The sequence below is a fragment of the Aristolochia californica genome, unplaced genomic scaffold, assembly GCF_029961685.1.
Source record: "Aristolochia californica isolate CCGP_79_NKW_82.1479 unplaced genomic scaffold, dmAriCali1.0.hap1 SCAF_5, whole genome shotgun sequence".
In the NCBI taxonomy this organism is placed as follows: domain Eukaryota; kingdom Viridiplantae; phylum Streptophyta; class Magnoliopsida; order Piperales; family Aristolochiaceae; genus Aristolochia; species Aristolochia californica.
In genome coordinates this window covers 40,013,044-40,039,190 of record NW_027182214.1, presented here as the reverse complement: position 1 = coordinate 40,039,190, position 26,147 = coordinate 40,013,044, and the positions used below count along the sequence as shown (strand labels likewise).

General features: G+C 34.3%; 2 protein-coding genes across 7 annotated transcripts; one reads left to right on the top strand and one right to left on the bottom strand.

Moving 5' to 3' along the window:
* The first annotated feature begins 11,986 nt into the window (after positions 1 to 11,986).
* On the top strand, positions 11,987 to 16,333 carry LOC137965730 (protein REVEILLE 8-like). Of its 3 annotated transcripts, none has more exons than XM_068812058.1 (7): positions 11,987 to 12,208; positions 13,670 to 13,727; positions 14,324 to 14,447; positions 14,754 to 14,879; positions 15,152 to 15,261; positions 15,587 to 15,646; positions 16,229 to 16,333. In XM_068812058.1, exons 1-7 carry the CDS (start codon positions 12,051 to 12,053, stop codon positions 16,322 to 16,324), a joined length of 732 nt encoding a protein of 243 aa, XP_068668159.1. In that variant the 5' UTR covers positions 11,987 to 12,050; the 3' UTR covers positions 16,325 to 16,333. The 3 variants fall into 3 exon arrangements, with proteins under 3 accessions (XP_068668159.1, XP_068668158.1, XP_068668160.1); XM_068812057.1 differs by having other exon boundaries at positions 14,739 to 14,879; XM_068812059.1 differs by having other exon boundaries at positions 14,739 to 14,879; positions 16,263 to 16,331.
* A 378-nt stretch (positions 16,334 to 16,711) lies between these two features.
* Positions 16,712 to 21,437, bottom strand: LOC137965729 (DNA repair protein RAD51 homolog 2). Of its 4 annotated transcripts, none has more exons than XM_068812053.1 (12): positions 21,284 to 21,437; positions 21,057 to 21,170; positions 20,759 to 20,911; positions 20,570 to 20,673; positions 20,416 to 20,479; positions 19,261 to 19,316; positions 19,087 to 19,167; positions 18,105 to 18,170; positions 17,588 to 17,679; positions 17,385 to 17,510; positions 16,930 to 17,073; positions 16,712 to 16,829 (listed from the first exon to the last, which is right to left on the bottom strand). In XM_068812053.1, exons 1-12 carry the CDS (start codon positions 21,365 to 21,367, stop codon positions 16,792 to 16,794), a joined length of 1,122 nt encoding a protein of 373 aa, XP_068668154.1. In that variant the 5' UTR covers positions 21,368 to 21,437; the 3' UTR covers positions 16,712 to 16,791. The 4 variants fall into 4 exon arrangements, with proteins under 4 accessions (XP_068668154.1, XP_068668155.1, XP_068668156.1 ...); XM_068812054.1 differs by having other exon boundaries at positions 17,391 to 17,510; XM_068812055.1 differs by lacking the exon at positions 19,261 to 19,316 and having other exon boundaries at positions 19,087 to 19,178.
* Positions 21,438 to 26,147: the final 4,710 nt, after the last annotated feature.

The following is a 26,147-nucleotide window of genomic DNA, read 5'->3' as shown; positions in this document are numbered from 1 at the left end:
ATATAATTTAGGCATTTTTCTTCTTAAGATTTGAGTTGTTCAATCAATTCTTCTTAAGCCTTACAAGCATTAAACTTCCTCCAAATCCCTATCAAGATCAAGATTTTGTTTCACTTCAACTTGGAACTGTAAAGTTATTTCTCGACCTAGAACCACAGGGGATTTTCAGCACTGTTGGCCTACACAAGGACTTATAGCCCCCACCAACTAACAAGACTTAACAACCTTTACTCCTTAGTCACATAGATTACTCTCGATCAAATTTAAATAAGGACAATCTTGCTTTGTCAAGGCTCAATCCAATAATGAAAGTGTTGCATACTTATGATTTAGCTCGGATAAAAAAATCTCTCAAATGGGCAAATGAAGGTCTCTACCAATAGTTGTGACCTTTTTTTAGTACAAGACTTGAATTTGGGGTATGATCATAGGATGAATTGGGGTCAATTGGCAAGCACAAAGAGTCAACCAAAGAGGAGATTGATGATGAATTCTTTTTATCCTCTTGGATATCGAATTGGTCAATTTTTCTTTTTATCCAAGTAGGATATTAAACTTCTAGTATTTCTTCAATTCGCCATTTTATCACTTTGGATCAATGCCTATACATCCACAACCTAGAAAAATAGGAGAGCTCCCAACATCTAGCTTAAGTCAAATCTTTTATTTTTCACCTTAATGGTCATATTTTTTTCCTGAGCTACCCTTAATATAGTGAATAGTTTCTTTTCCATGCCCTAAAGTTGGGTTGTCAACCTTTGAAATTGAGCAGAGTTTTTTTATTTTTTGACTTTAGGCTATTTTTGACTGGTGAATGAAGCCTTATCATTTGGATAGGAATGATATTTTCTTTTCTCATTTTTTTGTGCAAGCTTGGACTCTTGAGAAGAAAGAGTGATCAATAGCTTGAAGGGGAGAAATAGAAGAAAAATTATAGAGAAAAAAATTATTTATACAACCAACAATGAAGAATTCCATGAGTTGTCGTAAAAAGGTTATGTAGCCAATGAAAAAGAACATCCAAGTAAAGGGGAGAATAGAAGATGAAGCAATTAAAGTTCAAATACCAAAGACCACAAAAGCCACAAAATTTGGAGTTGTTAAAGCCACATGCACAACAATTTTAAAGATCTAAGTTTTCTAAAGATTAAATTTGTTATTTTTTATATATTTATGGGAATTATGACACGAATTTAATAAAAAGCTAAAGCTATATGCCCAAGCTTGGGGGGAGTGTTGGAAGGAATAATTAGAGCAACTGTTTTACTTAAATTTCTAGGAATTAATTTTTAGTAGAAAGTTGTTTCCTGGTGTTTGAAGGGTTGCATGGTCATAAATATAATTTTCATAATTATTTATATTATAAATAGGGGAGAGGGGGTAAGAAAACCCTAATATCTCCCACTCTTTTATTCCAAAAAATTTCAACAAATATAAGTTTTTCTAGAACAAGAGATGTCAAGTAAATAAAATTTTAATGTAGAAGCTTAAAAATACTGAGCTCATGAAGAAAAATTCCAAATTTATTTTTCTCTTCTGCCTTGAAGGAAACACAAAGTTTCAAAATTGTGTGTAAGGGATTGGGAGGCTTGGAAAACACTGTGGCTAAGAGTTCTCAACATTTGGGGCGAGTGTGAGAAAAATAGAAAGTTTTCTAACATTAGAAAAACTAGTAGTTAAGACTAAAAATATTTTTTTATTATTGATAAAAAAAGGTAAAACAGGTCTAAATTTCTGAAAAATATGCATAAATATTGAAAGATTGAAGGTTTGAATTTCAAAATGAAAGAGTCTACACCTTTTGGCTATGGCACTTTAGGATTTCTATTTTCTTATTGATGGGCTCGACTCCTTGCTACGGGGTTGACTCCTTGCAATGTGGCCTACTCTTGTTATCCATTTTGATCTTCTTGCCTTTTTCTAGGCTCATTGTTTGTACAAGATAATCTCCTCTCTCTTGTTAAATTAAGTGATTCTATAGGCTATTCAGATGGTGTGGTTCCAGCATGAGTTGCTTGTTCCCTTTTGTATATGGGCCATTCGAACTATTTTTGGTCGATCAATCTTTGTATTGTGAGCAATTTCTTATAGAACTTTTTTGAGCTATAAGGCAATCTTAATGTACATCATTAGTAACTCAACTGTTTGTTATCATTAAATCCTAATAGAATGAAATCTTTTGACCACTGTCTTCCCATCATTCTCCCCCTTTTTTATGAAGACTAACGTTGTTATAACAATAAAGCACAATGATGCATATGCATACTTTTCCTAGCATGATGCATGAATCTTACTCGGAAAAATTTCTCAAGCCCTCCCTATTGATAAGCCATCATTCACAAATATATGCATATCACAATTTTAACTCATGGCTTTTGAAATTTTCTCCCCCTTACTTTGTGCATTAACTCTTCAACCTCAGTTTTTTTCCGCTAAATATAAAAAAAAAAATCATAATTTCACGAACATTTTCTTATGAACTTTAGCTTTCCCCATCTTTGATGAATGCAATTATCTCTAAAAGAAAATAGTCATCCGCTAGTGAATTTTTCACTTGCGAAAGACATAAATTCGCTCCTGAAAACTCTTCCAGAAAAATATTCAGTGGCGCGTTTCCACTACAATAGCATCTGCTAGTGATTTCTAAAATTCTCATCTATAGTTCCACTACTAGAGAATTTTGAAATTTGTTGGTATAGAGTTTGATTGTACCGACAAATTTTGAAATTTGTTTGTATAAATTTTAAGACAATACTAATGAATTTCAATTTATTGTATAAATTTAAAAATATACATAAAATTTTTTAAATTCTATTGTATAGTTTTAAATTTTATAATTACAATTTTTTAAATTTATCTGTACAACTTTCTTCCTCTTGCAATGGAAAAGTGTAAATTTGCTACAAAAAGTTTTGTCTTGCAATTTTTTTAGAGACCTTCTAAATGTGAAATAATTTATTCACTAGTAGAAATATTTAATTAATATTTTGAAATCAAATTTTTTATTTTTTTTGGTAACGATTACAATTAATTTTTTGAAATAATTTTTGTATGTTTTAATAAAAAATAAAAATAATGAAAAATAAATAAATAAATAAAACATATAAAAAATAAAATAAAAATTTATAAATTGTATGAAACTTACAACATACATAAAATTTGTTCGAGGCTGGATCTGAAGAACATGTTGACACTCTCTTTGCATCTACTAAAAAATCTGATGCATCTCGTCCTAAAGTTGAGACGACATAACGATCATCTTATTCTCATATTCCTCTTGTAGAGACAGTAGTGGGTCATTTATCACATGAGGGACATCCTTTAATTGCTATTGAGTCTGGCTGAAAACCTCAGCTTATCCTTGAGATGTGATGTTTGAGCAGAATTTTCACCCTCGAAATTTTTAAATACAAATGTGAATATGTTACATGAATAATACAATAAAAATCATAATTTAGTTTGAATACGTATCTCCTCTTGGATGTGCATAAATGACTTTGTTTATGTAGTATGTTAAACCGTTTATTTTCTAATATTTTTGACATTTACTCAGGAATGTCTTGGCAATTTAAAAGAAAATATTAATAAACAAAAAATAATTGAAACTTTTATACACAATCTTATTGATTCCAATTACATGAAATCTCTCCCTCTAAAAGGCATTATCACACAACCACTACCAATCCTCAAAGGAAACCCTCTATAAGTGGTTGATTGTACTGCAGGGTGGGCCTCATTTCTCCTTGTACTAGACATGCAAGTTAGTTCGATACTATCGGAACATGATACCCCATATTTTAAATGTACAACAATGTGTGCATCTACATTATTCTTAATATCAACATCGAACTTTTTCTTAAATAAAGGAATAACATAGAACATAAACATTAACATATAAATGTAACAATAAAATTCTAACAGTCAAATTTTCAATATTTACCGCAATATAGAGGTACCCATATGATGATTACTCATCACTATAAGCCTTAAAACTCTCCACCTCAAGTCCATATAATTCCTAAGGTCATGGTTACTCTAATGGGTGAAGAGTGGACTATAAGTCCCTGATGCCCTCCTTTGCGAATCCTTGAACTCTACAATGATCTTCCAACTTAGCTCTTTGAAAATGTCGTCAACTTTGGAGCCCTTCCATGGGCCATGTCCTTGCTTGATCGGGGGTGCAAATGGAGAGGCATCTGTTTACATAGAAAATATTTATAAAGCAAATAAATAAACTATAATTAAAACATAATTTAACATTTAATAAAATATACTTGTGTTGACTTTAATACTTTGGGTCTCTGGAACACAATCATCCTCCCCAAGACACTCATTGTCATACTTATTTGATAGTGGATCTACCAAGGAACCATCCTAGGATGATGCAAGACCTATGAGTGGTAGTGTATATAGACGTGGAGGCGTATTATAAAATGACCTGCATAATTTTTATCTAATATATCAATGTTGATACTAGTAAGAAGATAATGACACTAAAGAATTTGAAATAAATAATTTAACATACACAATTTCTTAGCTAGAAAAAATTATTCCGATTTATCATTGTCTCATTGAATTTCCTCATCGTCTCCTTCCTCTTCTTCTTCTTCTTCTTCCTTGTTTACATCTTCTACCTTAACCTCATCTTGCACCTCTATGTCATCTTCATTGTCTTCTACCTCTACCATTTGAATGAGTACAATTGTACGTTTTAAGGATCATTTGACCTAGCTAAATGTCCAATATCATCGTCCACTTGGACAATATGGAGATTTTTATTTAACATCTTTTGTTGATTGGCTACAATTCCATCAACTGTAATCAACTAGTGCTCCAACATATTGAACACATTTCTCATAACCATGTTTTGAACTACGTGCCATGCTTCGCCATTTTAGGGTCCTCCATATAGAAACTTATTCCACTAAAATGTTAAGTTGTGGAGCCTAATTAACGTCTTACGTTGAGTCAGTATGTGGATCAACCTACGCGGTAAGGTCACCATGGGGGTTGGAAGGGGGCGGGGAGCCCACACCAGGTCCATGATATATTAAATGTTATTTCATTGAGGGCAGTTTAGGAATTTTACTTTTGTATTGAGGTTACCCTACTTTTTTCTTTATATTTGGGGTGCCACTATTAAGGTTTTATTATTCGAAGGAGCATCATCAGTTGCGGTTGTGAGAGGTTAGAGAAAAGCACGAGTGTATGTGATTTCTCTTGTTCACTATTTCATCTTCATAGTGAATTATTGCAGTTGCTGAAGACATGATGTAGTCTCACCTTGAGGTGAACCTGTATAAATCTTGTGTGTTTTTTTCGTGCTTGTTTTTCCTTCTTCTATAATTATTATTATTTCTCTCGTTAATTTTGAATTAGGGCTTCTAATTCCTAACATTGAATACCAATGCAAATGGATTGTTGTTACAATAAGGACATGAGGTATTAACACTTGAAAACCGGTCATGAGTCTTGATACCTTGTCCGTTGTTGCTTACATCAAACCACTTGCACTGAAATACATAAATAAAACTGCTTTTCAAGAATTTTAATTCAATTATATCAGTTAAAACCCCATAATAGTATAGGTAATTGTCCTCATAATACCCCTTTTACAATGATTCCACTGTTTTGAGTCTTCCAATTTTCCTCAAGTTGTTCAGTGTGGATGTGCATGCCTTTAATGATACAACTTGAGTAGTTGCTGCTTGATATAAGTCCCATAGTAAGTCGATAGATATCACTATTTAATTCAACTTGGTCACAAGCCACTAAAGTTTTGACCTGTAATAGATTAGATGACATTAGGATTATATTAACAAGCAACAAATAGTAAATTGGAGCCCATGTATATTTAATAGACAAAACTAACATTGTGTTTAAACCTACCTCTACCATTTGAATGAGTACAATTGTACGTTTTGAAGGATCATTTGACCTAGCTAAATGTCCAATATCATCGTCCACTTGGACAATATGGAGATTATTATTTAACAGCTTTTGCTGATTGGCTAAAATTCCATAAACTATAGTCAATTGGTGCTCCAACATATTGAACTCATTTCTCATAACCATGTTTTGAACTACATGCCATACTTCGCCATTTTAGCGTCCTCCATATTGAAACCTATTCCACTTGAATGTAAAGTTGTGGAGACTAATTAACGCCTTAGCTGAGTCAATACGTGGATTGAGCTTCGTGATATGGTCACTGTGGGGGTTGGAAGGGGGCAGGGAGCCTCCGCCAGGTCCACGATATATTAACTGTTGTTTCATTAAGGGCAATTTGGGAATTTTATTCTTGTATTGCAGTTACCCTAATTTTCTCTTTATATTTTGGGCGCCGCTATAGGTCTTATTATTCGAAGCAGCATCATCAATTGCAGTTATGAGAGGTTAGAGAAAAACACGAGTGTATGCGATTTCTCTTGTAAACTATTTCATTTTCATAGTGAATTATTGTAGCGGCGGAAGACATGACATAATCTCACCTTGAGGTCAACCTATATAAATCTTGTGTGTGTTTTTCCTTCTTCTGCCATTATTATTATTGTTCTCATTAGTTTTACATTATGGCATCTAATTCTTAACATTAAATGCCAATACAAATGGATTATTGTTACAGTAAGGACATGAGGTATTAACACTTGAAAACCAGTTATGAGTCTTGGTACCTTGTCCGTTGTTGCTTACATCAAACTACTTGCACTGAAATACATAAATAAAACTACTTTTCAATAATTATAGTTCGATTATATTAGTTACAACCCCATAATAGTATAGGTAATTGTCCTCATAATACCCCTTTTACAATGATTCCACTGTTTTGAGTCTTCCAATTTTCCTCAAGTTGTTCGGTGTGGATGTGCATTTTGATATAAGTCCCATAGCAAGGCGATAGATATCACTATTTAATTCAACTTGGTCACAAACCACTAAAGTTTTGACCTGTAATAGATTAGATGACATTAGGGATATTAACACGCAACAAATAGTAAATTGGAGCCCATGTATATTTAATTGACAAAACTAACATTGTGTTGGTCCAGATTAGTTGTCCCTTGCTTACAAAACATCTTTATATTCATTGTTTAACATAAAAGCTAAATAATTTAAAATTTGATAAACACTTACAAGAAATATTCTTCGATTTTGTCACAATTTGTAAGTACAACCCATAATATTTTTTTATACAAGACCGAGTGAAGAATTAATTTAATTTTTCCAATTATCTCACAAGTAGCGTGTGCAAAAAATTGATATTTTCTCATTGAGGTGATCAACATCTCCATCACAATTTTGATTTGTCTAATTAAATAATTTTTCATTATCAATACATGCCTCAATGATAGAACCTTCTGAACAAGCTTTATCCCTTACCAATATTGCCAATTTATAAAGAAATCTCTCAATTAGGTAAATCCATCATTATTGTACCATACAACACTAGTGTTTCCTCGGGTAGATAAACTGTCAAATGGACTATCACATATAAAAAGATGGTAAAAAGATCTTTTCCAACATACATATCACCACGATGTCACTTTGTAATTTCTTTAACACATCCACTTTAGGTGATTCTGAGTATAACTCTTTGAAAAGTTATCCCAACTCAATAGTAGAAGAGGATACACCCTTGGATAGATAAACACGTAAGCCCAAATAAAGCAAAAGTTATATTATTATGTGGCAATCGTGACTTTTTAATCTCGATACATGTGGGAGATTCACCATGAAGCATCGTGATATATTTGAAGCATACTTATATGGAAACTTAATGTTGGAAAACCTTACACAAAATCCTTTTTTCTTTCTCTTGGAAAGACATTGTGTATGATGCAAGAAGCATGTAAATCGAATCAACATCTCTTTCCAAATATAATTTCTTTTTATTTCCATATGTCCTAGGTAGGGGTGGCATCCAGCCGAGCCGAGCCTGAACCTGCCAATGTTCTAGCCGAGCCTCGTCTCGAGCCCAAAAATTTTAACCGAGTTTGAGCCAAGCTCTTCAACATATATTTAAAATTTTTTAAAAAATATATATCAAATAAATTATATATAAAATTATGCATACATTTTACATAAAATTAGGCATGACCTCTACATAAAATTGGGCGTAACCTATATATATATAAGATTGGGCATGACCTCTATTTAAAATTGAGCATAATCTATGTATATAATACCTGTATAAAATTCGGCATGACCTCTACTTAAAATTAAGCATAATCTATATACATAATACCTGCATAAACCCTCCATAAACACTCTATAAAATTATCTAGAGATTCCATAAACACTCCATGAAATTGTTTATACACTCCATACACTCCATAAATTTGTCTAGACACTCCATACACTGCATAACATTATGAATAAACTCCATACAATAATCAAGCACAACAAAATTAAATGAAATATCATTATCAATTTACAATCACCCAAATAAAAACTAAAAATCCATTATAAATTTACAAACTATAGTTGTTTCTTTTCATGCTAGAAAATTATATACGTCCCTGCTTGAGCAAAATCTCCACCTATGACAAAACCAAAAAAATACTTTTCCACTACTAGTTTCAAAATTTTGTAGGGTTAAGTCGGCGACAAAAAAAAACAGAACATTAAATAAAAATCTTACCTCCCGTCAGACCGTCACTTTCGTCTCGTCAGCGAGGAAGAACTTCAGATGAAGAAATCGAAGAGGAAAGATAAAAATCGATTGCAAAAAAGAGAGATAATTTACATCTGTCTGTATCTAACGTATCAATTCAACGAAATATTGGGTCTAAAAATAAAAAATTTGTATTGTATTATGAAATGTTCTGTTATGATATGTATGATGAATACATGCTTACTAGACTTGTTAACAGAATTGGGTTGAGTTCCATATGCATAAAAAGAGTTTTGTTTTGGTGAATAACAATTTAATTATTATGGTTGTTCTATGGGCCACAATATTATATTTAGGAATAGGAAGAGTTCGGCTAGAAAAATTTCCTATCATGCGTATTCCTTTGAGTTTCAAAATACGAACAATATCATAATCAAATCATTCAAATATTGATCGAAAGATCATTGTTGTGTTTTGCATGAATCAACACCGAAATCGCAGAAGAAGAAAACGTACAAATGTAATTTCTAGTCTATCTACTTCTATATATGGAAAGTTAAGAAATCATCATATAATAACTGAGAAATTGCAATAGAAAAGAAAAAAGAAAGGAGGTTTGTGATGATTTTAAAATCTTTTCTACTAGGTAATCCATCTTCCTTATGCATGAAGATAATCAATTCGGTCGTTACGATCGAACTCCTTTATGGGTTTATGATCAATTTTTCCATAGGGCCTCTTATCTCTTCCTTCTGAAAATGAAGTTTATTGAAGAAGGAACCGAGAAGAAGGTATCAACAATAACTAGTTTTATTATAGGGCAACTTATGATGTTCATATCAATCTATTATACACCCCTCCATCTAGCATTGGGTGGATCTCATATAATAACCATCCTAGTTGTATCGTACCTTTTGTTTCATTTCTTCTGTAAGAATTACGAACACGATAAAAATGAAAACAAAAATCAACACTGAAATCGCAGAGGAAGAAAACGTACATAAGATAAAAATGAAAAAAAAAATCAATACCGAAATCGTAGAGGAAGAAAATGTACAGAAGATAAAAATGAAAAACAAAAATCAACACCAAAATCGCAGAGGAAGAAAACGTACAGAAGATAAAAATGAAAAAATAAATCAACACTTACAGAAACAGAGAGTGTTCGCCGTTCGGGGATATCTCCAAAACCTTTCCAAGAATGAAGAAGCACTGCTGAAACGAAGCGAGAGTTAGAGATTTTGTAGGGTTAGGTTGGTGACTCAAAAAAACTAAAACATTAAATAAAAATCTTACCTCCCATTGGACCGTCCCTTTCGTTCGTCGGCGAGGAAGAAGTTCGGATGAAGAAATCAAAGCGGAAGAAGATAGAAGATGAAGAAATCGCAGAGGAAGAAATCCTAGACCAAAAAATTGAAGTCTTTGACAGAAATTGAGGAATCAAAGAGGGAGAGGGAGAATGAGGGATTTGAAGACCAAAATCCCCCATTTCCCATGAATACCCACCGACGGATAGCGATTTTCGCGAGAAAATCATGCTGAAACGGCATGGAAAGTTTCGCAGGCGGCAAGACGGAATGGAAGAGACAGGACTCTCTTTCCCAAAAAATTTCCCAATGCCCCTGATTCCCGAATCGCCGTTCGTTAAATTAACGAGTCGGCTCGCGAGCCGAACCTGGCTCTGCTCGAACTCGGCTCATTAATCTAAACGAGCTCATTTATGATCTCGAGCTCGGCTCGATCTCGAGATATAATGACTCGAACCGAGCCGAACTCGAGCCGCTCACGAGCCGGCTAGGTTCGAAGCCACCCCTAGTCCCAAGTCAAGTCTAACTTTCATAGTCTTTCATTATACCACTTATATTCAAAATTGTGCCCACAATACTGTCAAAAATGTTTTTCTGAATATGTATGACATCAAGATTGTGTCTTTATCTCAATTTTTATGAATAATATAAGTCACAAGAATATTTTTCTTCTTCTAATTCAATTCATCTAGGGATTACTTTCTCTTCCTATTGGCTTATACAACCTACAGGGGAGCTCCTATAATTATCTCTTAATCTCACATCCATATAGTTGAACATGGGGGGAGGAGAGTCGGTGCTCTAGCTTAACTATTGAAGAGCAGATATGCAAGAGTCTTACATAACTCTCGCAGAGCCAAAATTAATATGGTGGAGTCTTACAGGAGTCTCACAGGAGGAGGTCCCATAGAAGAGTCTCTATTAAAGGTCTTTTAATTACGTTAGTCTTCTATTTATTTTCAGTTGTTTAATTGTTCTAGTACTTATTTTTTATTATTTAACTTTGGGTGTAACTCGGAACAAAGTAATTTAATTATAATTGAATTCTAATTTTTTTCATCTATTATAAATAGATGATTAAGTACTCAAATTACATCAAGTTAGTAAAGTTTTTCTCTTTTCCAAAAATTTAACATGGTATCAGAGCAAGTTATGTGAGTTGACTCTCTCAACCCACAAAGATAATGTGATCATTTTCTGATCTATTATCTCTAGTAGTTTAGATTCGTATTCTAGTTTTTTTTTTCCTTTCCTATTTCAGTGTTTTCTTGTCATTTGCACCTCCATATTGAGTTTTTCACATTACAATTATATATTGACAGAAAGATCTTCAAGTCTAATTTTCAACTCAAAAACCTTTTTAGCAATCTAAGTTTTCAACAAAGAAAAATTGATATTTAGAACAGTAAAAGTCAGATTGCAAGAGAGATTGAGCAGCAGTAGAAAGCTCACTTTTTGAGCCATTTTAAGCCATTAAGAATAAGAATTTATATGAGAAAAGAAATAAGAGAGAAAATCACTTTATCTCTTAGTTAATAAATTCTCTCACAAAATGATGGAATTTGGAAGAAAAAAAAGAAACTGGAGAGAAGATTTTAATCATAAAAATATAAAAATATTACTAAGTTTCTTTTCATTTTCATTTTCCACATGTATCCAAACAAGAGAAACTATATTTTTCTTCTAATTTCTCTCTCATTTTCCATGGGCATCCAAACAAGAAAAAAAACTTCTTTTCTTTTCTTTTCTTTTTTCTTTTGTAATTTTTCTATTTTCCCGAGGAATTGAGCACAGTAAACAAATAATCATGATACATACGGTTCATAAACTCAAACCGGTCGGACCAATTTAACGATTCTCTCGGTCCAAGACTTCCGGTTCACAGCGAAGAATTGAACGAGAAATGCCGTCGAGATCTCGTCGTTAACAGTCGGATTTTGTATGTTTCGAAGTTGGAAACTAATAAAGGGTCCAATGTCACCGACCGTATGTATACGGAGTCGAAAAGCCGGACCCACCTTCAATTTTGGAGTCAGGGAGAGGGACTTCATCTCCCCACCCCGCCTCGAACATTTCCAGCCATTAACGCAGCTCGCCTAAACTTTTTCTTCTTCTATCGCTTGTTGGAGATGCCATCCATACTCGACCGCATTTCGACTCCTGCAAATCCCCAATTCATGGCTTCCGACGGTTCAAGCAAGAAAATAAGGAAACCCTACACCATAACCAAGTCTAGAGAGAGCTGGACTGAAGAGGAGCATGATAAGTTCCTGGAGGCTCTTCAACTGTAAGTCGTGATCTCTGTCTTCCTGCGTTCTCTTCTGTTGCGAACTTTCTGTGCTTTCTCGTGTAGGATTCAAGTAAAGAGAGAGGCCTTTTAAAAGGAGTGTCAGGCATTTATAAAAATTTTAAAATAAAGAAGCGGTGTCGGGGTCAGGATTCATTACTTGTTTACGAACAGAAGAGGATGTATTCCTTTTTGTCATTTTGACTTCAAATTTTAGTTAGCTGTTTGACTTTATCTTATTATAACCAGGATTGTTAACCTAACGAATTTACGAACAGAAGCTGATGTTTTCGTTTTAGTCATTTTGATAAAAAAAACTTTTCTTTGTTTTCTTGTAACCGTGATTATTAAGCTGGTGTCTTTACGGAAGAGATGGACTAGTATTGGGTTTGATATGGAGAGGGGTGAATAAGCGGGCCTTTCCTTGTTAATCCCGATTATACTGGTGGTGCTTCTTTTATTTTATAAATTGATGATGTTTGGTTTTTGCTAGAGAGGAGAGTTCTGCTTAGACGTTTTTAAGCTTTTTGTTCGTGCTTTCGTAACCACGATCAAATAGGCAGAGAACTTTATCAAATAGCCATTATGTGGAATTTCATGGATTTCCACAGCATCCAGTCTGGAAAAAGTATACCATGTGGATTTCCATCATCATATTAGGTCTCATATACGTTCAATAAAGTCATTAATGTAAGTATATTTTGGTTGAGGATGGTAACTAAAATCTTAGCAGCAAGGTAGCAACCACCAAAGGTAGCAAATAAACCAACGAGATACCATAAGCAAGTCGATCATCCACCAAACAATAGCAAGTTTGGAATTTTAAAAAATCATAACTAGGAGTCCTGAAAATTAAAGTTCTGATACCATGTTGATTTTCAGGACTCTATAGATTACGTCTTAGGTAAAGAAGAGAAGAAAGAAGAAGAGAGAAGAATGTACACGTTGGGGAAAAAAGAAGTGAAAGGATATGGTTATGGACTTAGTCCAAACCCTCCCCCTTAAGCTCTATTTATAAATGATAAAAGTATTAATATTATAATTATACCCTTCACCCTAATAAGAGTGAAGAAGAAACATATAACATAAACTAATTACATCATTGACCCTCTAACATATTCATATCTTCCAACAAAAAGTGAAAATTATTATGATATAAATGTCACCTAACTGGTGAAGTGAAAATCCACCAGAGAAAAGTTTAGATGGGACATAAAACTATCTTTCTTTTTTGTTTCTGCCTTGAGATTTAATTTCTTCCATCATCAAAATCAGCCTAGAATATTTGAAATTTCATATTGGACTCCCTAGGATAGTTGTAACTGGAAAACCTGAAACTCATTAACATTTGTTTAAGCTTCTCGAGATTTCTATTTTGAGAAAACTTTATAGTCTCTGTAAGTCTACTGTTGATATCTCCTACTCTCTGAAACTAACTTTTGTTTTTTCTGACCAATACAGGTTTGATCGAGATTGGAAGAAAATAGAAGACTTCGTTGGTTCCAAGACAGTAATCCAGGTACTGTAAAGAAAACACAAGTACCCCGTCAGATTTGTTCTATCCTACTCATATGTGCATCCATCAGGAAGTCTTGCTCAAAATAGTAAAGAAGGTAACCCTTTCTTTGGAAGCAAGAAATCCTAGAATGTGTGTGCAGGTTATGTTGCTTTTACAATGTGAAAGCAGAAAAGAATAGAGGTGTCTCAATGGAGCTCTAAGACTGCACCTGAACTTTTACCTAATTAGACATTTTGGGATAAGAATACAAATAAACGTACTAATTTCAAACAAAAGGTCACATAGATATTGGCAGAGTAAATTGTTAATTTTTGTTCTATTTTGATGCTTCACCTTGTTGTTAGATACAGTTTGATATGTAAAAATGATCTTCCAGCTGTTGCAGTCATTTGTATATATTTTCTAGCAAAGTTATGTTCATATAGAACTAAAAGAAGTTGCTTGCTTATTGCATAAGCCATTTCAGATGGTCTGTGTAGGATACGGAGACCGGCACATGAATTTTTATATGCATTAGCCGATCGACTCAGTTATTTTTATACATGTGTTGTATAACAAGTTTTGGTGTGATTTATTTCATTAGTATTCTCTTCCAGATTCGTAGCCATGCACAAAAATATTTCTTAAAAGTCCAGAAGAATGGCACTACAGCTCATGTACCTCCTCCACGTCCCAAACGCAAAGCAGCTCATCCTTACCCTCAAAAAGCTTCAAAAAATGGTATAATGCGTTAAATGCAATTCTGCCTTCCTGCTTGGTTTGACTAAAATTGGTCATCTGTTGCCATGATTCTGAAATATGACAATATAATACTGTTATAAGCATGTCCTTCTGGTTTCCTAGAATAGCCATGGGATGCCAAATTTATCCTTTTAAATACATCTTCATATCAACATGGGAAATTCTTCACTGAATTCTAATGGACTTGTGTTCCTAAAGTGCATTCCTCATGCTTTGTATCATAGATTACTTTCATCCCTGAATTTTCTCCACTTAACAGTTTTTTCTAAGACTTATTAAATGCAGAGGAAACAGGAACAACAGATATGATAAGGATCGATAGCCAAGACATTAGTTGCATTGGAAGTTCAAGTCGTACCTTATCAACCTATGAAACCCCCAAGCAAGAGAGTGAAGGATCATTACATCATGGTAAGTTTTCAGTGAAATCTTTCGTTTGCTCTTGATTCAATTTTCCCTTAGCTGTTTGATTCAGGATTCACTATTGACTAGAAAAACTCTGGAAAAAGAGCTTAAAATTTGAATATTTTTCTTAGATTTGAAAGATCAACTTCATTTATCACTGTTACACTGTGAAGCTGCATCTAGTTGCTATATTCATAACATTCCAATTAATACAATCTTTTACTTTCTAATATTTTACAAAGGTTGGTATGGTTCCTTTATGTATTTTATTTGTTCAGGTTTACCTGATTTCGCTGAAGTGTACAATTTCATCGGGAATGTCTTTGACCCACACACTAAAGGCCACGTGCAGAAGCTCAAGGAAATGGATCCCATTAATGTTGAAACTGTTAGTTCTCTGAGGCCTAATATTTTATTTTGATGGTTTAGTAATGGAGTTTCATAGTTCTACCTCGACTTCTGATTGAAAGCTGTCCGAATAATATGGACATATTAAATAGAGATGTGGATCTCACTGACAATCAACAATGATATAAACTTATGATGAATATACACTAGTATTGATCCTAAATGTACTTAATCATTGAGGTGATATTATTTCCAACAATAACTATAAATTGTTTAACTAATTCAGTAGTCTTAACATGAAACTCTTGAGGAGTTCCTGATGTTTATGCTTGTGCATGTGGTGATATCTATTTGGTCTTCCACAGGTTTTATTGTTGATGAGAAACCTCACTGTCAACTTGTCTAGTCCAGATTTTGAGCAGCTTGTGAGTATCTTTTTCCTTGTTGATTCTCAATTCCAACTTCGGGCAGCTGGGTGGGTGGGGAATGAGGGAGGATGTGTTAATTTGAATTCAACTGGTGGGAACACTTGGACCCTATGCTAACAATATCAAACCATGAATTACATTCGATGGTGTAGTTATCCTATAGATCTTATCATGTTATTATTCAAAAAAAATAAGTTTTTACATGTTGATTGTTATTCTAGTGGTTTCATTCAATTGTAACTTCTTTTTTCTACCCCAAATATATTTCCACCATCCAATACCAAATAGAGAGACTTTTTTATAGTGTACAAGGTGGTGCCTTATGTAAAATTAGAGCAAAAACACCAACAATCATGAAATATTTCTTTAGGGTATTTGTTGTCTCTGGCTTGGTTCAGCACAACATGTTGCTCAGCTTTTCTCGATGTGCCAAACTCAAGTCATTTTTTCATGGTCTCTTGGATAAGAAGCCATTAAATCATTAGTAGGATAAGCTTTTCTTCTGATAGAAGGCCTTTGGTATTCACTGCTTCTGGAGGAATTTATTTATTTTATCAATGATTCTGTTTGTGGGTACAGAGAAAGTTATTATCATCATGTGATGAAAATACAGAAAAAATAGGAGCTGCAGCCGGTCTCGGTGCAATCCAAAGCAAGGACGTTCTGCCCTGCTGAATGGCCAGACTTTCGATCTCTACCACCTTTATGACTTGCCATCCTTTCTGAATTTGCCAAGATTTACCTGAGGGCACCAATCGCTGCTGGTGGCCTACATGATGTTTCCAATTTCAGATAGCAGGTGTTTGATCATCTCATCCATTTAATTACAGTGTTTGTGACTTCCCTAGATTGAAAGCTATAAAAGCTGATCGAAATAATGGATCAAGGAGAACAAGTTCACCAATGTAAAGTCCACTGGTGTGAACAGAAATGTAATTATCCAAGGTGTTTCGGTTGATGATTCTTTACAGGTTCTACATAAAATGTATTTTTCGTGGGTATTTGCTCTGCATGCCATGATTCTTAACTCCACAGAATATCTAGGAATTTATGCTGGACTGTTTTTCTGTTACTAATTGAACTCAGTTTTTCATCAACTAGAAGTAACCATTTACAAACCAAATCAGCCCAAACCATATGTTCTATGTGATGCTCCGCCCACATACAAGATCAGTGTACCCTGCATATCAGAACAGAATTAAGCTAACTCATCTATAAAATGGTGGGCAATGGAGAATTATGAAAGAAATCTGCAAAAGGTGTTAGATGAAGCCATGGACCTTCATATCGTATAGTGTGAATCTCTGGCCCCATAACTTCAATTCCATCATCTTCCATCAAGGCAATCCCTGATGAAGTAACTTCGAAAGGAAATACCAATGGTGGGGAAATTGGAGATTTTGCCACCTTTAGAAACCTCTGACCTGTACAAAAAAGTTTCACAAACTTTGACACACTTTCCTCCAGATGATTGGCAGACTCTGCCACACAGATGAAGCTGAAAAGTATCTTCTGAACGGAAATTTATCATGAGCTACACTCTTAACTGAACCTGAGAGTTTTGGTACAACAGCAGCTCAAGAACCTAAGGATTTGTTTAGGTTTAGAAAATAACCAAGCTCACATGAGATCACAATGAGTTGCCAATATGAAGACGCATCACATGAAAAATTACCATAGACAAAAACTAAGATCAGATAAGACATCACAAAGAGTAACCAACTTCTCAGCGAACCTGCACCTGAATACGCTTCGAGCACAAGGCGAATGGTTACAGCATGGGCCCAGTGGATTCCTAAAGCAGCAGTAAGGAGCGAATCGAATCTTTCAGGATGCTTCATCTTCTGGTCCCTGGTCTTAGCTGCACAGAGAACAGCTAACAAAAACTAGACATGATAAAATTAATAGACATATATAAAGCTATGAGGGCAACCAGACCTTCAAATGGGAAATGGAAGGCTTCATCATTCCCATGAGCGCGCACTTGGTTCGTGACTACTATAGGAATTCGAGAAAATTCTGCAAGTGATCTAAAAAAAGTTTCAAATGACTACTGAAGAAGATAAGACTGTCAGTTGCTTATGTGAAATGCTACCCTAAACCTTCATCTCTTTAATTATTACAATTGCTACCATGATTATCATATTTGTGAGCAAGGATCAAGGGCATTGATCTCAGGAATTATGACAGCAAGAAGGTAATTTCTCATACACTCATGCTGATGCAACAGTCAGAATTGTTACTGGGAAATCCAAAATTTCTCCCATCAGAATTGAGACCAGGATTTGTCTAAATGGAGTGCTAAGGCGCAAGTTTAATCATTTTGAACTGTGTCTTTTTCCACTGGGTAAATGAGTATGATCACAATACATGTACCACAGAACAATGGGTTAGGGAGAAGCAACATCATACCTTTAGGTCAAATGAAATAGTTTAAATGTAGTTACGTACTTACTTCAGAAAAGAAACATGCCAGCCCAAAGGGTGTTGTCCCATGACTCTTTTATCTTTTTCATATTCCCTGAATATAACATTATGGCACTTCAGGGCCTAATCAAAACATGGAACTTTTTTCATTTACTTTGAAACAAATAGAAAAACTCAGAGGAGAATGATGCATAAAACATTGAAACTAACTGTAAAAGAAACTCACTTTGTACTTAACAGCATTCTCCTTATTCATGCTTACTAAATTCAATAAAAACCTACAAAATCCTGAAGTATTAAGGGAATTCAAAGCATATTCAACACTTCATATAGTGAACACGTGCAATACAGGTAGGTGCCTACACTTGCAGGAGAATTTGATAGCCAAAAGACCAGCCATCAAATATCTGGATCCACAGTTTCTTCACTTATTTAAGAAGTCTAGCATCAAGTTATATTTCAAAGTCGCAACTAAAATAGAAATTACTTATCAATAATTTAATGAAGCTCACATCAATTATCCCTCACATCTTTGAAGTCTATTAGAGGATAAGGAAAAATGTCTATGGTCATCTAGCAATCTAAATAAGGCAATTCCAAATGTTAGTCAAACATTCTTTTATCAACTGCCACAAACAAAAAATTGACTCAGTTACCACCTAAGGAATCATTGTGCAAAGTATTTGAAGAAACCAAAAACAAGAAAGGTGGATTCCTGTCAAGATTACTGGACCGTGTCCTGTGAGAAGGTTTGATAAAACCACCACACTTGTAAAGTGGTGAGTATTTTTCCATTTATATTGAATTACAAATTGCATAAAATAATTACATATCAATTAGAGGACAAATAAATGGAAAGTATATACAAACGAATCTCCTAGTTTAAGGTCAGTCATGTCACATATGGCAAGCTTTAGATTAAGGCAAAGTATCCTCAACATCCTAGATAGAAACACCACAATCTTATCTTTTTATATTTTGTGACCTTTGCAGAGAGCACGAGGACCTACACTGAATCAAGAGCAGCCATGCTGTCAATTATGAGCAACTTCACCTGATGTTGCAGCAATGACAATTTGATCTGTTGCAAGCTGAAATAAAACTTTAAGCAAAAAATTAAAGTAAAGGAACTCATCATCTTTAAATAAAATAATTAAACAAATAAGGCAGCAGTTATTTCACACCTTTCAGTAAATTCAGCCAATGATGCTGGTTGTAACACAATGATCCGGCCAGCCATCTGAAACATCAACAAGGGAAGAAACCAATATCCAGTGACTTTTTAAACTCATGACCAAACTGATTTGTATAATTTATCATTAGGACAGCTTTATCCCATCTTCAGGGGGGGCAGCCACATGAACAGTTCTCCATTCTGATCTAACCTTAACTAAGTCATCGCAAAAAAGATTAATTACATAACAGAGGGAAACATGAGTCTAGATGTAGATGAGAGAACCTGCACTTTGGCCTCAGAAAGCACATTTTTAATGCTGATTTGTGCTTCCAAAACTATCCATGCATCCTTTGAGGAATAATAAACCTGTCCCCATTTTTAGGGATAGCATCGAGCCGAGCCGAGCTTGCAGGTTCGAGCTTGGTTTGATCTGAATATTTCAGCTTAGCCTCGAGCCCAAAATTGGAATTGAGCTCGAACCCAAATTTTTTAACAAAGTTTGAGCTCGAGATCGGCCGTGTTCGAGCTCTAACCTACATTTAAATCTATAAAAATAAATAAAGAGAATATTGTGATGAAGTTAGTACCACTGAATTGCAAGCTATCGTAGAGAAGTCCAAGACTTTGCAATAGAACATACTAATGTATAATAACCAACTTAATAGACCTAAAAGAAAGAGGAAATACCTCCATCAATAATGTTTATTCTATTGACAAACAACAGCATTAGATGTTGAGGGACCCAAAAAAGGTTGAACTATCGATTGTCATTGAGGTTTGAGGTAAATAAGAGCAACTATCAACCAACTAAAGAGGGAATTGACGAAAGCAATTAGAGTAAAGGATATTTTCGTAAAAAAATCTATACTAACGAATCGGCTTACAAACTAACAAGCCGAGCATGGAAAATCTCGAATTTGGCTTGTTATACTTAACGAACCTTATTTCAAGTTTGAGCTCGAGCCGAGTTCAAGTAAAAACTGAACTGAGCCAAGCTCGAACGGTTTGCGATCCAGTTTGGCTTGGTGCCGCCCCTATCCGCTTTCTCATTTAAAGTGTAAGAAGAGAGATCTCCTCTACATTTAATCCAATCCCTTTATAACAGAATAAGAGCACAAAATCGAAAAGGAATGCAAGAAAACAAAGTAAATATAACACAAACCTCTTGTGCTTTCCCTGCAACACTAAATACTTCAGGAAAGCTATTTGCTCCGATCTCCATGAGTCTGAAAGGCAACAAAAGCTTAAAGCGTCATGATAAACATTAGAACAAAAAGAAAACAAGCCTCAAGCTAAAGTTCATCAACAGCTGATACCTTCTTGAACTAAACTTAGATTCTGTATCAATGTATACAACACGACCATTTAAACCTCCATGGCTACAGGGTAGGGCAGCTAATATGGACAGTTTTAGGCAAAACTGTAACGTTACCAATCAGAACGAGTTTGTAAAGATAACATATTTCAATTCCAACACAATAAAAGGCAGCTCAGAAGAACCATACCTGTGTTTTTCCCATACCTGCAGGACCTACCAACTCCGTCAAAGCTCCGAACGGAACTCCCCCGCATAAGGCATTATCCAGACCTTTCAAACTCGTGCTAAGGTAGCCGACTTGGTCTTTGCTATGGAGGCGGTTCTCTAAAAGCAAGAGAGCCTGGCAAAAATGTCTTCCCCCACTTTTACAGTTGGATAAACATATATATATATATGGAGATTTTTTTTCAGCATAAAGTTAATTCGCCATGCAGGCATAGAATCAATGTAGCAACACAGATATCTAAGAAATACAAATTGCTTACGGTTTGACAGGGTGGGCAAGCAATTTCACTTATTTGTGCCACTGCAGATTTAACCTCTTCCAACCCGACATCCAGCAGCTCCATCAGCTCAAATTCGGTTAAAGATAACGCATCCTGAAAGAAAAATATAACAGAACGAATAATCAACGCAGAATTTTTGAGGGTTCGGTGGGTCGTAGTAGAGACAGAAGAAATAGCATAAGGAAGAGAAAGGAAGAGGAGAAAACCTTCGCGGTTAGGATGTTCCTGGCTGCAAAGATATTTGCAATAGAATGGTGAAGACCCATTTGTGCAAGCAGCTTATTCGCCATTGCTTCCTACCCTTCTGCTGTTTAGCTGCTCGCCGGGAAAACAGACGAGAGGCTACAGTCAGACGCGAAGTTAACCTTGACCTTGAGGAAATCGCGTTTCCGAGACGCCTAGTCCATTAGCAGTAGCATTTCCGAGTAAAAACCAATATTTCGCAGGGTTAGGAGTGGTATCTAATAAGCTATTGGAGGCTTATTATTGGATATCTAATAAATTTAATGCATTAAGCTATTGGATATCCAATAAGGATATCCAATAAGGACATGTTATGGCACCCAATAAATTTTATAAATTAATTTAGATTACAAAAAACTATTATAAGTAATTTGAATCAATAAAAATTATTTAAAGTTCCTAAATTTGTCACATAAAATATAAATTAAAAATAATTTTAATTATAAAATAATATATTATAAAAAATTATAAAATTATAGAAATATTTAAATAACCAAAAATAATAATTTAAATTAAGAAATATATGAAAAATAATTTAAATTAGAAAATAATATAAAATACAAAAAATTACAATGCAAAATTAAAAATGGGTTAAGCAATCGACACATCATCTCCCAAAGCAATTCCTAAACTCAATTATTTCTACTTCACCTGTTCTTGTAACATTGAAACATATGGGGGGTTAGTCAACAATGAAGTTGAAATGAAGTTCATGTGTATTATATAGTTCATTCAATTAGGCCATTAGTGGTGCACCAGCACCAGCGTCATTTGAAAAACACAGATAATTGTCTCAGGCTAAAATCGTGGAATCATGATTCAGCCCAAAATTTTGAATCATTCACTTGAAGCAAATTTTTAGGATGCATCTTTCCTCCCCCAACGAAATTTTTTTTCTCTTTCGCGCTCTCTTCTCCCTCTCGGCCTTCCTCCCCTGAAATTATTTTTTCTCCCGCTCTCTTCTTCCTCTCGTCTTAGCACTCCCTTTGTCTCTTCTCCCACTCGGCCTTCCTCCCCCGAATTTTTTTTCTCCCTCTCTTCTCCCTCTCGATCTCCATCGCCGAGCCTCCGTCATAGTTGCCTGTCGCCGATCCATCGCAAAGCCTCTCGGTCTCCCTCCCTTCTCCCACTCAGCTGCACTCTCTTTTCCCTCTCGGTGTACTGTGGGAACACCACATCCGTTGCCATTGCCTGTTGGCTCCCTACCATTATCGAAGCCGTGAGGAAGACGATGTTGTTGATTTAATTTTTTCTAAGTTAGGAAAAATTAAATCGGCGTTATTTTAATACTATAGTATTTCATTAATTAATATAATACAATATTTTATTAATTAGTATATTATTTTATAATAAAATGTAATAATTAATTAATATAATAAACTATAATCATTAATTAATATAATTAATTAGTATATTATTTTATAGTCACACGTAATTATTATATTATTTTATAATAAATTGTAATCATTAATTAATATAATATGGTATTTTATTAATTAGTATATTAATATATTTTAATTCTACAATAAATCACTTATTAGTATAGTAACCATTCATTCTCTTGTTTACATCATATTTTTTATTTTTGGAGCACTAACACCCAACTTGAAGTAGAAGTCCCCCCCCTCTTCTAGCTTGTGACAATAGAAAATTGAGGATTTTGAAGCTCACCTTTGAAATAGTCTTTCCTATTCACTTGACTATGGGGGGTTAGTCAGCAAAATGAAAATTTGAAGTTCATCTTCATCTCCTGCTTCAAATTCGTTTCATTCATTTACATTAACTTCATCTTCATACTTGGTGTTAGTGCGAACGAGTTCATGTGCACTAGAAAATAGTTTCCAGTGTCAGTGCCCCAACATGAGAAAAATTTAAAAAACAAGAGAATTAATACATTGTAACAGTATACTTAATTAAAATATAATACTTAAAATGAGGTAAATCAAACATTATTATTACATGAATAAGTAATTTAATGTATAATTAAAATATATTAATTAATTAATTAATTAAATTAGATATTATATTATTTAATGATTACATTTTATTTTACATTAATAATGTAATTACGTGAGCCAATTAACTGTGCACATGATTAATTATAAAAAAAAAAATAGCGTTAAAAATAAAAATAAAAACGAATGTAATAAGTTCAGTTATTAATTGATTAATAACATATGACATATTTTAACCTAAAAAGGAATGATTAAATAGGAAAAATTGATCAAATCATAACTTTAACATATTATATATTTTTATGTATTATTAATTAATAATATGTTTTTGTTAAATTTAAAACTATTGATTTTATTAAATAAAAAATGGGTTAATTAAACCAAAATAATTAATCAAATGCTTGATTTAACAATATTTTAATTACCAATATTAAATCACTAATATAATAAAGTAATTAAAAAATAATATAATGAATAAATAAAAATATATTTTAGTAATAACACAAGATGAATTTTTTAATTGTTATTAATTAATAATATATTTCCATATAATTAAAAATAATTAATTGATCAAATGCATATTGTAACTATATTTTATTTACTAGACTTAAATATCTAGTTTAATATAGTAATAAATTTTAATAAAAATAATAAATAAATATACAACTTTATTAATAACCTAAGAAAGATTATTCTAATAACGAGTTCGTGCCTTTAATATTAAAATCATCAAGTTACATGTTTAATACACAACAATCATATAAAATAAAAATATTAACCATACAGATAAGTCTTGCAACGTCAAAATTCAAACATCGTCATTAATACATAACAATTTTCCCAAAGAAGATAGTGTACTTAAAACACATTACAAATATTTTCTTGCACAATATTTATGCCACTCGACCCGTTCTTCCACTGTTATCTTCGTAAACATGACCTTCTTACTTGGCGTATCCTATTACGATATGTTAAAATGTATATTAGATGTAATTTATGTTCATAATAGTTATATAATTTGGATTATGTACATAAGGTTATTAGATTAGGCTTAATGGGATGGGTGGTATTGTATTGGGCCCATGGGCCATTTTGTAACAGGAAAACCTAAAGCTTAAATACATAATGAAAGGGAAAAAAACCCTAAACGGAAACAATTTTCCTTCGTCGCTTGTGTTTTGGTGTTCGTCGTGAAACCAGAGAGGTCAACACTCTCTCTCGTTGGTGTTTTGGACTGTTCCATCAGTCCCGTGAGGTAGTGGTAGTTTCGTCCACCACTGTGAGCTCGTTGTGCCATCATTGTGCAGTCAGCTGTTGAGTTTCGTCGGATCGTTCATTTGACATGGTATCAGATCTGGATTCGTCCGAAGGTTTTTCGCTGTGAAGTATGCTGTTCGATGACTCTGCTTTTAGCAGTAATTTTGGGGGTTGTTGGAAAATCAGCAACGGGCGGTTCCGTTGTCGGAGAAGCTCCAACGGTATTTTTGTTGCCGGGAAAGATTTCTCGCCGGAAGGGAACGAAAGGTGCGATATTTTTTGCCACGCGTCTACTCAATTAAGAGGAAATTATTTGGCATATGGTCATTCTGAAATTTTCAGAAACTTTGGGGGCCGATTTAAAATTTCTAAAGGTTTTGGGGTCCATTTAGAATTTTTGATATTTTGGGGCAGATCTAGAATTTCTGAAGGTTTGGGGGTGTATTTAGAATTTCTAAAGGTATGGGGTATATTTCGAATTTTTGATAATTTGGGTGTATATTTCGAATTTTTGAAAGAGTAGGGGTCTATTTGGAATTTCTGAAGAGTGGGGGTATATTTGGAATTTTTAATATTATAGGGGTAGATAGGGAATTTTGTTAGATCCGATCTTATCATGTTAGCAGACAAGTTAGATTTCTCTCCTATTCGGTTCATGGGCAAGAACTACGGTGCTTGGGAATTTCAGTTCCGGTTATTTGTACAGGGAAAAAGGTTTATGGGGTCATATTGATGGGAGTGATCCGGCACCTGGTGATGCTGACGCCTTGTCAAAATGGATCATCCTGGATGCTAGAGTTATGACTTGGATACTTAGATCCACCTCACCTAATCCTTAATCTGAGGTCCTACAAAACTGCAACAGATATGTGGAATTACCTCCACAAGGTTTATCGTCAAACCAACACGACTCCTCGATTTCAAGTTGAATATGAAATACAAAATTTCACCCAAGGCAGTTGTTCGATTGAAGAATATTTCTCGGGCTTCCAAAATTTGTGGGCTGACTATACTAACATTGTTTATGAGGATGTCCCTACTGCTGCTCTCTCTACTGTTAGTAAAAGGGATTAATTCTTGATGAAGCTCCGGCCAAAATTTGAGATTGCTCGATCACATCTGATGAATCGTCATCTAGTGTCGTCACTGGATGCATGTTTGAGTGAACTTCTCCAGGAGGAGCAGCGCCTTGCTACTCAGGCTGACATGGAACCTCGAGTTCAGACTGATATCTCGGCTCCTGTAGCTTATGTAGCACAAGGAAGAAATAAGGGTTGGGACACTAGTTCTGTTCAGTGCACCCACTGCATGGCTTATGGTCACTTTGTTCGGGAATGTGCAAGAGATCCTATAGCTACTGCAAGAAGTTGAGTCATCACATCGCCGTTTGTCCTACACGCCCTAAAAGGAGGAAGACTACAACTTATCATGCCTCCATCGATACTTCTAGTTTTACCGTCCCCATGACTACCATTCCAGTTCCACCAACACCTGCAAGTTCAACCACCCTCACTCCTGAAATAGTACAACAAATGCCTTTTCTACTTTTGGTATCTCAGGTAAGCAAAAACTCTCTACTCAACCATGGTATTTTGATTCCAATGCCTCTAACCAC

Coding starts and splice junctions, on each gene's coding strand:
- LOC137965730 (XM_068812057.1), top strand. CDS start 12,051: ATGCCATCCATACTCGACCGCATTTCGACTCCTGCAAATCCCCAATTC. Junction 14,880..15,151: donor TGAAGGATCATTACATCATG/GTAAGTTTTCAG, acceptor TTATTTGTTCAG/GTTTACCTGATTTCGCTGAA. Junction 15,647..16,228: donor GTCCAGATTTTGAGCAGCTT/GTGAGTATCTTT, acceptor TTGTGGGTACAG/AGAAAGTTATTATCATCATG.
- LOC137965729 (XM_068812053.1), bottom strand. CDS start 21,367: ATGGCGAATAAGCTGCTTGCACAAATGGGTCTTCACCATTCTATTGCA. Junction 18,171..19,086: donor ATGGCTGCTCTTGATTCAGT/GTAGGTCCTCGT, acceptor TGTTATATTCAG/GGAATATGAAAAAGATAAAA. Junction 17,074..17,384: donor CGAAGCGTATTCAGGTGCAG/GTTCGCTGAGAA, acceptor TTTTTTGTACAG/GTCAGAGGTTTCTAAAGGTG.